The sequence below is a fragment of the Oncorhynchus masou genome, chromosome 2 (assembly GCF_036934945.1).
Source record: "Oncorhynchus masou masou isolate Uvic2021 chromosome 2, UVic_Omas_1.1, whole genome shotgun sequence".
NCBI lineage: Eukaryota > Metazoa > Chordata > Actinopteri > Salmoniformes > Salmonidae > Oncorhynchus > Oncorhynchus masou.
In genome coordinates, this window is record NC_088213.1 from 36,679,534 (window position 1) to 36,691,825 (window position 12,292).

A 12,292-nucleotide genomic window follows, 5' to 3' on the forward strand; every position below is an offset into this window, starting at 1 on the left:
GCTTGCCTGATCATGGGGAAGATATGTGTTTACTGTATGAGGGAATTTTTAGCAGTTTGCCATGGTGACTGTAATCAAAATATTGAAGCTGGAAGGGGATACACAGCCAGGTCAAAAGTTAATGCCGACACATTTTGAGGAATGGCTATTGACTTTATGTTATAAATTCAACACCGAGAGCAGTTTTCACATCTTCGCTAAGACCTGGGTGAGATGTTCCTGGTATAGTCATGTCTACTACACTATCATGAAAGACAAAACAATGTGTTAAAAATAGCAACTGTCGAAATACTATTGATGTTACTAAATGCTTATAACATGCTGAGTATGATATGCACTATCACTATACAACCTTAGTTGTTTATGAATCAATGATGCAATTCCAATTCTGCCAACCATCACTATTTCATATTAACCAGAATGCATCTATCTGACTTGTTCTTTCATAAAACGTGGGCCCAATTCAACAGATGGCTTTTAATGTTTATACCAATAACAGGGCTGGTCCGTGACTGCTAGTGGGTCCTCTGGGTGCCTATATCACTGTGTCATTTCTCTTCCAGCTCCTCTGAGTGATTCACTCTCAACACAGGGAGAGCGTTAAAGCAAGGGGACATCCAGAGATAAATCCATTTAAAGGGCTTTTGAATCTAATCTATGATGAGACACCTTCTCAGAGGATGTCCAGGGTGAAATTGTGCTCAGTAAATTTGAGTTTACCAAGAGTAAAGTTATTAGCCAGACAAGTAAATGTTGGCCATATCGCTTTTATCACCTTGACTATCTGGGATTTCTTTCTGTTTGTGTTCAGGGCTGTGTATCTGGGGAAATCACACACTGGCAGAGGAGAAAAACACAGATCGTATACTGCCCCCAGTGGACAACTGGTTGAACAGTTTAACAGTGCACCCCTCACTCACACTGGATCAACACTGCCACCTATAGGCAGTCTCTGGATGCACAGGCTCACACTAGGTTTTCTCACTAGATAGAGAATAAATGTTTCTTGGTTTGATTTTTGTGTTTTGGAAAGTATTTCAACATCACATTTTAATTACAAAATGCCAATGTTTGATTTAAACGAAGAAAAGGCAATTGCAACAAATAGGTGCCATACATTGTGAGATGCTTTCGTGACCGCAGATTAACGATCTGCACAGACACGGTGGGTAAACAAGTGACATGAATAACTTGCAGACAGGAAGTTAGAGATTTGAACGGGATCTTAAAGCGGCAATCACCAGTTTAATCAATAGCAAAGTGATGTCCCGCTCCCTGTTTCAGTCAAAAGCAGAGGGATGGGGCTGGAGAAATTTAACCAGAGCTAACACTGACCGTCCATTATATAAAAATGATCATTTTCACCATGTCTTTTGTCTATATCTTGTTTGTTTACATTTACTTTCTTAACAAACATTGGAGTAAAACAAGCTCATATTTTGGGTCGTACCGACAGTTGAACTAATAAGCTCATGAGGCATTTATAAGTTATATTCTTCAAGATTCAATGGGTACATATCAATAATTCATTCATTCAAGTCAACAAATTAATAGCAACTGCAGATTCCCCTGGAATATGTAACATATTATACGGATTGCAGGTGGGGGTGTCACATATCATATGAAATGGATGATGTTGTACACAATAGCGCACCATTTTCGGGGACCAGTTTTGGATCGTGAGCGCTACTTTCAAAACTACGGCTGAAATTATACAACACCTTCATAACGCATATTTAACTGCCTGGTTCCAAAATCAGCAAGGGACTCGAGAGCTAATACAGTGACAGCAACTAATAGACAGTCCAACTAACAGACAGTCCAACTAACAGACAGTCCAACTAATAGACAGTCCAACTAACACACAGTCCAACTAACAGACAGTCCAACTAACAGACAGTCCAACTAACAGACAGTCCAACTAACAGACAGTCCAACTAACAGACAGTCCAACTAACAGACAGTCCAACTTATAGACAGTCCAACTAATAGACAGTCCAACTAACAGACAGTCCAACTAACAGACAGTCCAACTAACAGACAGTCCAACTAACAGACAGTCCAACTAACAGACAGTCCAACTAATAGACAGTCCAACTAATAGACAGTCCAACTAACAGACAGTCCAACTAACAGACAGTCCAACTAACAGACAGTCCAACTAATAGAGAGTCCAACTAACAGACAGTCCAACTAACAGACAGTCCAACTAATAGACAGTCCAACTAACAGACAGTCCAACTAACACCATGACTCCACTTCCCAACAACACACAATCAAGACACACAAAGACCAGACAACATATACAGTCCAACTAACAGACAGTCCAACTAACAGACAGGCAAAAGATTATTTAGTCAGCCACCAACAAAGACCAGACAACATGAAAGTTCTCCACCAATTGTGACTTAAAAGATGAGAGAGGCCTGTAATTTTCATCATAGGTACACTTCAACTATGACATACAAAATGAGAAAAAAAATCCAGAAAATCACATTGTAGGATTTTTAATTAATTTCTTTACAATTTATGGTGGAAAATAAGACTTTGGTCAATAACAAAAGTTTATCTCAATACTTTGTTATATACCCTTTGTTGGCAATGACAGATGTCAAACATTTTCTGTAAGTCTTCACAAGTTTTTCACACACTGTTGCTGGTATTTTGGCCTATTCCTCCATGCAGATCTCCTTTAGAGCAGTGATCTCCTCTAGAGCAGATACTTATTTTCCACCACAATTTGCAAATAAATTCATTAAAAATCCTACAATGTGATTTTCTGGATTTTTTTTCTCATTTTGTCTAAATTTTTACTAAATATTTTTTTACCCCACTGTATATATTCAAGGCATAAATGGAATAGAGTTTGTTTAATGCCCGTAAGGGAAATCAAAACATAAAACGACAAGACAACATTTTAAATGTACGTAACAATGACACTTTAGAATAAAAGTCCTCTTCTAACTGTGCTTCAGAATACTGTCTAGTTGTCTATCCAAGATGACCACGCCATCTCACACGATCAGCATAAGCATAGGGGGATATCCCACTGGTTCAATGATCTCCCACACATTTAATGACATGAACATGACAAAGAAGCAACAGCATCTGCTGGTACTGTGTGTGCTGTGGTGGTTGCACATGAACGTGTACCAGGGGAAAACTTTGGTCAATGCTTCTGCTTGATTACTGCATAGACGGAGCTTATTGAATACTGATTATATCACAGTTTAAGCTAACAGTGCTCTAGACACCTTTACATCAGTCGCAGGCTAATCTAAGCCCAAACAACTGTACATACAAACACAACCCTTCCATTGTCAAGGGTTATCTGCATAGCTTACACCACAGTACATAGTACTGAGTACATAGCTGATTCCTTTTAGATGTAGGAGAGAAAGGAAGTATAGGTTTGGGGGATTTCTCTAAAGTAATGTGCATACTGTAATAATGTTGAATACTGCTACTTGAGGGGTTAAGGTGCCTTGGTATATATAGATTAGGCCAGGTTAGTGATCTAGCTAGAACATGAACTAATGAACACCTGGGAAACACTGTTTTTCTACTGCTCTCTCTCTCTCTTCTTCCCTCAATAGGAGCCCATTTAGGTTATTTTCAAACCCCTACTACCCCAGAGAAAGTGGCCCCCATACCGTGCCATAAATGTCTCTCTTTCCCCTACAGCGTAGAGCACACTGTAATGTGTTCACAAGGACCGCCTGCTCAGCCATCTGCCCCTGTGAGAGAGAGAGGTGGCAGGAGGGCAGTATGAGCCAGGCTGCGGCTGACTGGAGCCCACTTAGATGTAAGGCTCTATCTCTCCCTTCCTTCCTGGTCACATGTAGCTATTACCTGAGAACAGGAGGAACCATTGAGCTGTTGACTGAATACTGACTGAGCTATAGACCTAAAGTCTACCGTATGGATAGACAGAGGTCTGAGTGCAGGCAGCTTGGATATCAGGGATTTTCTCTCATACAAATAAAAGGAACCATCGGCGCCCCTCTGTGGTCAAACAATCGTGCAACAAGACATACAATGCAACGCTGCTGTCTAACATTGTCAACGCTAGACAAGACGTTAACTACACACGTTTAAAAAAGAGCACCCTCTAAGACATGCAGACATTCAATACAAAACACAACGAGAAATCCTAGCAATTAATTTATAGCCCACATTGATTCATTTACATTAGATCTTACATGTTTATCTAAAGCAGGGCTCTCCAACCCTGATCCTGGAGATACCCTCCTGTAGGTTTTCCTTCCAACCCCAGTTGCAATTTACTTGATTCAGATGATCAACCAGCTAATTATTAGAATCGGGTGTGCTTGATCAGGATTGGAGCGAAAACCTACAGGACGGTATCGCTCTCCAGGAACAGGCTTGGAGAGCCTTGTTCTAAAGACATTTTGTACAATAGTCCCCTAAAAAGAGTTCTGTGTTTTGGTACGCATTCATTACAACATTCATTACAACATTCATTACAACATTCATTACAACATTCATTACTTCTCAGACTTTCAGAAGAAAGTCCCATTTCCATGACTGTGGATAAATGCGACTGGCCTGTAACTTTTCAGCTCAGGCCTAGTAGCTGGTAGCACACAGTTATCTCTCTATTGAGTCTCTTTAAAACAGCCTCTGAGCTACCCTGATGAAAGATATCAACGTACACAGTGAGCCCCAGGGACATCAACACCAACGTCCAGGTTAAACTCGAAGGAAGTGGACTTCCAAATCTCGCTACCTCCTCAGTATTAAATCAAAAACAGGATTATGGGATCATTTTAAATACATATTATATAAGCTATCAAAAACATACACATGGACGTAAAGGGCAAAGGTTCACAGTTTGTGCCCAGTGTTTATAGCTTTGCTTTAGCTGAAAATAATACCCTGATGACTCAGAGGAGAGTCCTTTTTGTTCAATCAGCTGGCATTCACTAGTATACAAAGTAATACATTCTTAAAATACATATTTATTACCAAATACGCTATCTCCTACTGTGCATAAACACTCCTGGTAAAATATTAAAGTTATCCCAGTGCTACATTCTGCAATAAACCGTTTTTATCCGCTTTGAAATATCAGTAGATTTAAAAAAATAAATAAAACAATACAAATTAAAAAGTGAATATTGCACTCAAACACAGTCTTACATGGCTCTCTTCCTACAGCCAGTGGCTACATTTATTCACGGCAAAACCTAGAGTCCGGTAACTTACTATGAAAAAAACAAACAAATATATAATTGAGATACTATATCATGAGCATGACTTTACAAGTCATGAGCAGGAGGAGGCTACCAAAAACCAAAACCGAAGATCACAGAGGAGAGGATAGTGGGTGATCAGAATGAGCTCTGACGAGCGGAGTTGGTGCTGTGTGCATGTGGCCACAGGGCCCTGCTAACACAGTGACATAAGATAGGGACACGTCTTTGATGTGACGCACCAAAACAAAGCAGCGGAAGCAGAAATATGACATCACACAGTAGAAACCAGATACTGTAGTTCAGTGTAGAAGCTGAGAACATGAAATGTCTTTACGTTATGGGTGTTCAGAGTCAGCTGGTATAGTGTGGAGGTGTGGTGTAGTGCCCTATAGCAGGGGTATATCGCTAGCAACAATAGAATAAATGATTACAGCAGAAAAGAGGAGAATATCTTCCTTCTAATGATGTCAACATTATTTCTTAACTCCTAATATTAAGCAAATTACACTTATTGGAACCAATTACACTCACCGGAGTATCTGACATTGGCTACCAGTGCGTCAAGTGTCGCTGGCTGCTGGTAAGCTTTCTTGGCTTAGACATGCATTTTTACAAAAGGCTAACCTTTGTGTAACCAGCTAAACAGCAGCTCTTAGTGTGTTTGGAGTTACCTTTCAAGCTAATAGGCTATGTTAGACTTCCTTCCCCAATTACAATAATGAAAAACAATCTACCAAATCCTATTCATTTTTTAAATGTTGATTACTTCTCCTTGACATTATCATTCACTTGATGCTAAGACAAGACAAGTGAGAAGAAAACAAATCACTAACGTATGATGGGGGTCCCTAGGTTGCTGGTGTGCCTGGGAGATGGTCCCTGGGCAAGAAAGGTTGAAGACCCCTGCCCTATAGAAAGAGCTGTTGTGATAAAGACACACTTTTTGGGGGATGGGATAAACAGATACCAAACTCCTGCTCCTGCTTTGACATGCTTCCCTCCACTTTATCCCCTACATCTGGTTGTCATTGTACTGTGGGGTGTTGCTGGAGTACTGCTGATCCGGCATCATGGCCCCCGTGGCGGCTCCCATAGCTGCCTGCTGCGCTGCCTGCTGGATGTGGGGGTTCTTCCAGGCCCCTGTGGTCCACTCCTCCTGAGCCTTGCCTATGCTGCCCCCGCTGCCACGGTAGAAGTTATGGACCTGGAGAGAGGGAGCAGTGGGACGACAGGAAAATGTCAGGCTGCACATAAAGATGACAGAGAGCAATGGAGACCTTTGTTGCTGCCCTATGCACCAGCCGGCACAATGGGCATGAGTGACTGACATAAAGATCACCATACACATCCGCATGCTGTACATGTCCCATGGTTGTGACGGAACACAGATGATATTAACTTGCCTTGGTGAGGGCGATGAAGGACAGCGTTGCCGTGGCAGTGAAAAAGAGGGTGGGGATGAGCATCAGCAAGGCGATCCAAAGGTTGTAGCCGAAGAAAGAGATGGTGGCCAGCCAGCCGCTGAGAGATGTAGAGAAGAAGAAGACAGTTACCTTTTGCTCGTGTACACTGAGTATACCAAAAATTAGGAAGACCTTCCAAACATCGACAGCGATCATGATCACTTTATGTAGCAGGTTAATATCATGGATCAGCCTTAAAAAAAGTTTTATATCCCACATATAAAACCATCCATTTCTGAATGTTGACATTTATACACTTAATGGAAGCTGCCATTACAATTATATCTGCTAATCAAAGTGAAGCCAAGTGACATTTAGCCCTTAACAGCCTTAAACTCAGACAGAATGACAGAATGGAGTCATAAATGTCCTGAGTGAGGCTATTTCCTGACTGTCATCTATTGCATTGTTAATGATATGACAGGATGTGGTAATGTAGGAGGTTATACTGCTGTTGTTTTAAAGACATAAATCTTTTGGCTAAACATTTGTCGGTAACACAATAACTTTCATGTATAATACATTATGGAACATTTCTAAGCATTTATACATGTGTATAATCATTTATAATGGGCTTAATATTACCAGTTTCCCCAGCCTGGGATCCCTATGCACTGGATAATACTGATGCCCACCTGGGCCATGAACACAAAGAAGAACGCCATGAAGTTGAACGAGCTGTCAGTCCTCGGAGAACAACAAAAAGGAATTGTAAAGACACGGACGCACAGCACATTATACAGTGTGGTACTTGTTAATAAATAAGCCCCTTTTCAAGATTTCTCTTGGCGGTAACTGATTTCCCTTGACTGACAGTATATCACTATGATCAAGCATAATGGTGTCATAGTAAGATTGGGGGTTTTCCTGACCACATAGCCTGATCTAGAAAAACTATGGGCCTTGTTATAGCTTAAAAGGATCTAGTGGTACTTGGATACCTTATGGATGTGTATGAAATCCACTTACTTGAAGGCCTTGTAGATGGGCCTGAACCAGCATGCATAGGAGCAGGGGGTGAAGAGAATCAACCATATGATGGCCATGCCAAAATTTGTCACGCCCCCTCCACCCAGCATCCACACAAAGCAGCCCGCCAAATTCACAGCCAGGGTGATTGCATACACTATAAAACACACCACCAGGAGAACACACTGTTATACACACCAGTAGAACAATGCCCAAGTATAATACAGTATAACCCCAGCAGGGAACCAGCTCTCAGATAAATGTCCACATTCTGTCCACTCCGGTTCCTTGGGTGTCCTTTCTGCAGATGTCCATATTTTCTTTCTCTTCTCTGTTTTGTTCTAAGTCTCAGTAATCTAGCAAACCTACTGTTCTTAAGAACAAATTGGTTGTAATTTAAAGCACTGCGTGAGCTAGAGGTTCAGTTCCGGGGCCTGCTCCACAGAACTGCCACAGGCAGCCAATCAGCTTCAATTACTGGTCCACAAAGGGAAGAGATATCCCTTCATCCAAGCTACAAACCCAACCAGAGCTATAATAATAGACCCATTAAGTGATTAGTCTTTTACAAACCCAACCAGAGCTATAATAATAGACCCATTAAGTGATTAGTCTTTTACAAACCCAACCAGAGCTATAATAATAGACCCATTAACCTCTTACACTTATGGTGGCGCTATTTCATTTTTGGAAGAAAAACGTTCCCGTTTTAAACAAGATATTTTGTCACAAAAAGATGCTCGACTATGCATATAATTGCTACTGTTCGAAAGAAAACACTCTGACGTGTCCAGAAATACAAATATCTTCTCTGTGCGTGCCCTTTAACGTGAGCTTCAGGCAAAACCAAGATGACTTGGCATCCAGGAAATGACAAGGATTTTTGAGGCTCTGTCTTTCATGATCTCCTTATATGGCTGTGAACGCAAGAGGAATGAGTCTGCCCTTTCTGTCGTTTCTCCAAGGTGTCTGCAGCATTGTGACGTATTTGTAGGCAGATCGTTGGAAGATTGACCATAAGAGACCACATTTACCACGTGTCCGCCCGGTGTCCTGCGCCGAAATTGGTGCGCAAAAGTCACCTGCCAGTATTTTTCCATGGGGCACAGAGAGAGAAGCAAGCTTCCACAAACTGCATGTCAATGAAGAGATATGTGAAAAAACACCTTGAGGATTGATTCCAAACAACGTTTGCCATGTTTCGGTCGATATTATGTAGTTAATCCGGAAAAAGTTTCACGTTGTAGGTGACTGCATTTCGGTTCGTTTCGGTAGCCAGGCGCAATGTAGAAAACGGAACGATTTCTCCTACACACAGACGCTTTCAGGAAAAACTGCGCATCTGGTATGTGGCTGGGAGTCTCCTCATTGAAAACATCAGAAGCTCTTCAAAGGTAAATGATTTTATTTATTTGGTTATCTGGCTTTTGTGAAAATGTTGCGTGCTACATGCTACACAAAATGCTATGCTAGCTTTGCATACTCTTACATAAATTAGTCAATTTCTATGGTTCAAAAGCATATTTTGAAAATCTGAGATGACAGTGTTGTTAAGAAAAGGCTAAGCTTGAGAGCAAACGCATTATTTTAATTTTATTTGCGATTTTCAGAAATCGTTAACGTTGCGTTATGCTAATGAGCCTGAGGCTTAGTCACAATCCCGGATCCGGGATGGGGAGTTTCAAGAGGTTAACTGATTAGTCTTTTTTTCATTTCAGGCAAAGAAACAAAGTGAAGGCTAGAAGTATTTTAATTGGTTAAGTTGAGCAAAGAATACCTTTGAGTTTTCTGTACAATTCGGTCTATTCTTAACCAATACATCTAATGTGACAAGGGTGACTATTCAATGAGGTGAGTTTAAGGGGTTAAATTTTAGAATGACTGAAATCATAGACACATAAACTCATAGAAACATCAAACATGCAGAGCACAACATTCCATCAACACTGGTTATGGTGTGTAAGTGCAAACACAGAGGTACAGAATACCTGTTTACATGTTTATCACTTAATGGGGGGGATCTGCAGAGAGAATAAAAGATAAGTCATTAAATGTGAAGAAGGAGCAGCGTATGCATCATCCCACAGGCCTGGATGACAGACACACTAGTGAAGGCAGATACTCAGTGAATTTCAGGAAAACGTAAATAGTGAAACAGTGGAAAAGTTATCCTTTTTAGATAAAATTATACAAAATATAGTCAAGTCACTAAATAATTGATTTAGTCCATGCTCTTGCTCATAAATAAAAAATGCTCTTCCCTCATCTTAAACGGCACCGACCACCACCGACATACACATATCTAGTTAAACCAGAACACCCTCCGTCACTCTATGTAGCTGTGGTGGATGAAGACAACCCATGTGGCATGGGAGAGGTTAACTGTCAGCTCCCGTGTGTTCACCACAATGATCTAATCTAAACAGTAGGCTACACTGGAGAGCGGGCTACACAGAAACTCTGCACAGAGGGGAAACTTGTTTCACACTATTGTGGCTTCCTGAACCGTACTGTCCTGGCACACTTATTTTCCTTTTACACGTTCCTTTCCAGCACAGTTCCAGCAACTATGGTTGATGAGTAATCAGGCCAGCGCAGTGCAGCTTGGCTAGGCTCTCTTGGCTCAGCTCAGTAGTGCGAAAGAAGTATAACAGTGCAATAAGAGATCATAACCCCTAAATATGTGGACAGAGTGGCTGACTAGAGTTGTTCTAGTATGGGCTGTGGGTAGTGGGCAGTGGATAGTGGGCTGTGTGTAGTGGGCAGTGGGCACTCACAGATCCACAGGTGGTAGAGTCTCTTGCACATGGTGCGATGCTGTTCAGGGATCTCCTCGTCAAAGTCCTGGTAGAAACATGGCTGCAGGGGGATGAACCCCGGTATTGGAGGGAAGTTATTCTCTGCTGGAGAAATGACAATCATTTCATGAGTCAATAATACATTAGTAGCATTTGCAGGTGTGTCATGTTAGGCTAGATAATATTGTTTGTATGATTGGTTGGTTGATGAGAGCCAAACCATAAAGTAAATGACTTTCATCGAACACCATGATAATGTACCAAAACATATGCATACTCTTGTGTTGATTTTAATTTAATGCAAATCCTTACCAGCCATGACTGTTGATTTTATTGTTCAGATTGTTATGGTCCTCAATCTCTTGAACCTACAAATAAAGTGTAGCTTTGTAAATGCAGTCATTCTAAAACTCAGTACCAATCAGCTTTTGCACTCACTGGTGAAATGTATTTGCACATTACATTAGTAGGTCTCACACAATAGTTGAACAAAGACTACTGACAGAAAGAGTTGGATCAATTATGCCAGTGTGCAGCTTGTGTGTGACACCACTTGTGACATACTGTAGCTATGCTTTTACCCAGTGTTTTCAAGATCTATAATCTCAACGTTGTCACTTGTCACATTCGACTGAAGAGATTTGCTGACACACACACACAGAGACGTGTTGGTGGCATCGGATCAATGGTGACTCTTCAGGGTTTAAGAACTGGGATCCTTCCGGTGTGCGAATAAAAGTGGAGACTTACTAAATCAGTCTTCATAGCCTAACATTCGTGTTATTTTGATTTGAATTCGCTGAATAGACCGATATACTACCGGTACTCGCTTCAAGTCAACTCTTTGAAATTAGTGCTATCCTGATAGGGATCAACGGACTTCCATTGGAAACATAATCTGCTTACCTCCTCCTGTCCTGAGCGCACTGTTGCTATTTACAATGTCCTGTCCCTCGGCTGCATGCTGTCAGTTCCACCACATCGAATATGAGGAATGACAAAGCTTGATAATGAAGAGATAAAGTAGAATAAATCACTGTTATTTCACTTATTTATACGAGGTCGTGGAAGTAATGCATCTCCAACGCCATAGCTGTCCTATCATTGTCCATGAATCTGCTGTCCCATCAGTCCTGACCAATAGGCACACTGCTCTCTACACGCGATATCTGCGTCTTAATATGATTATCCAATCGCTATCTGTCTCTCCCTCGTTCCATGGCGGCTGCTCTCCACGGTGCTGAAGTTAATAGCCCGCTGTCAACAGAGAAAGCCATGTCATCAGTGACCTACTCTGGTGTTACTGGTGCGCTTCAATCATTTTACTCATAATGATCACCAAATGAATGCTTATGAAATTAATCAAATACGGGATTATTAATCAATAATGATCAAGTAGTAGGTATTTTGGTTAGTCATTGGCATACAATCTTTCACTTAATGTTTGATATTCATATGCAGAAATTATGGTCAGCAATTACGGTCTGTCAGGGGTCTCATTTATACTGTTTGATAGGGGCCATAGGGTTTATGGGCAGGACTAACATTGTTTACTGTTTATTAATGTATTCCATCAATAATGTACAAAACAGGAGGGGGTGTTAGCCAGCAGATGGCAGTGTTGATATTGGTTGGTTTCTGGTTTGTCAGTCAGGGGGTTCAGTTCAGCACAGCTTTACTGGTTGGAGTTACAGTATCATCTATCGATACATTTGACATACTCATCCTATGAATGTTCCTCATCTTACAGAGTAATATGGCATTTATGTTTTAATGCTTTATGATGGATGAATTTAGCATGCAGACCTTTTCACTATGCTTCTCTTACTTTTATGTTCAACAC

At 41.0% G+C, this 12,292-nt stretch overlaps 1 protein-coding gene across 1 annotated transcript; it reads right to left on the reverse strand.

Moving 5' to 3' along the window:
- Positions 1 to 5,544: 5,544 nt before the first annotated feature.
- Positions 5,545 to 10,573, reverse strand: LOC135553023 (secretory carrier-associated membrane protein 5-like). Its single transcript, XM_064985067.1, has 5 exons — positions 10,429 to 10,573; positions 7,652 to 7,808; positions 7,268 to 7,369; positions 6,623 to 6,740; positions 5,545 to 6,423 (listed from the first exon to the last, which is right to left on the reverse strand). Exons 1-5 carry the CDS (start codon positions 10,571 to 10,573, stop codon positions 6,232 to 6,234), a joined length of 714 nt encoding a protein of 237 aa, XP_064841139.1. The 3' UTR covers positions 5,545 to 6,231.
- Positions 10,574 to 12,292: the final 1,719 nt, after the last annotated feature.

Bases quoted from the DNA above. Each gene is read 5' to 3' on its own strand.
- LOC135553023 (XM_064985067.1), bottom strand. From the start codon at position 10,573: ATGATTGTCATTTCTCCAGCAGAGAATAACTTCCCTCCAATACCGGGG. The intron at 6,741-7,267 runs GTAATATTAAGC...TACATCTCTCAG, and splicing joins ATCCCAGGCTGGGGAAACTG to CGGCTGGCTGGCCACCATCT. The intron at 6,424-6,622 runs GCAAGTTAATAT...CCCTCTCTCCAG, and splicing joins CCTTCATCGCCCTCACCAAG to GTCCATAACTTCTACCGTGG.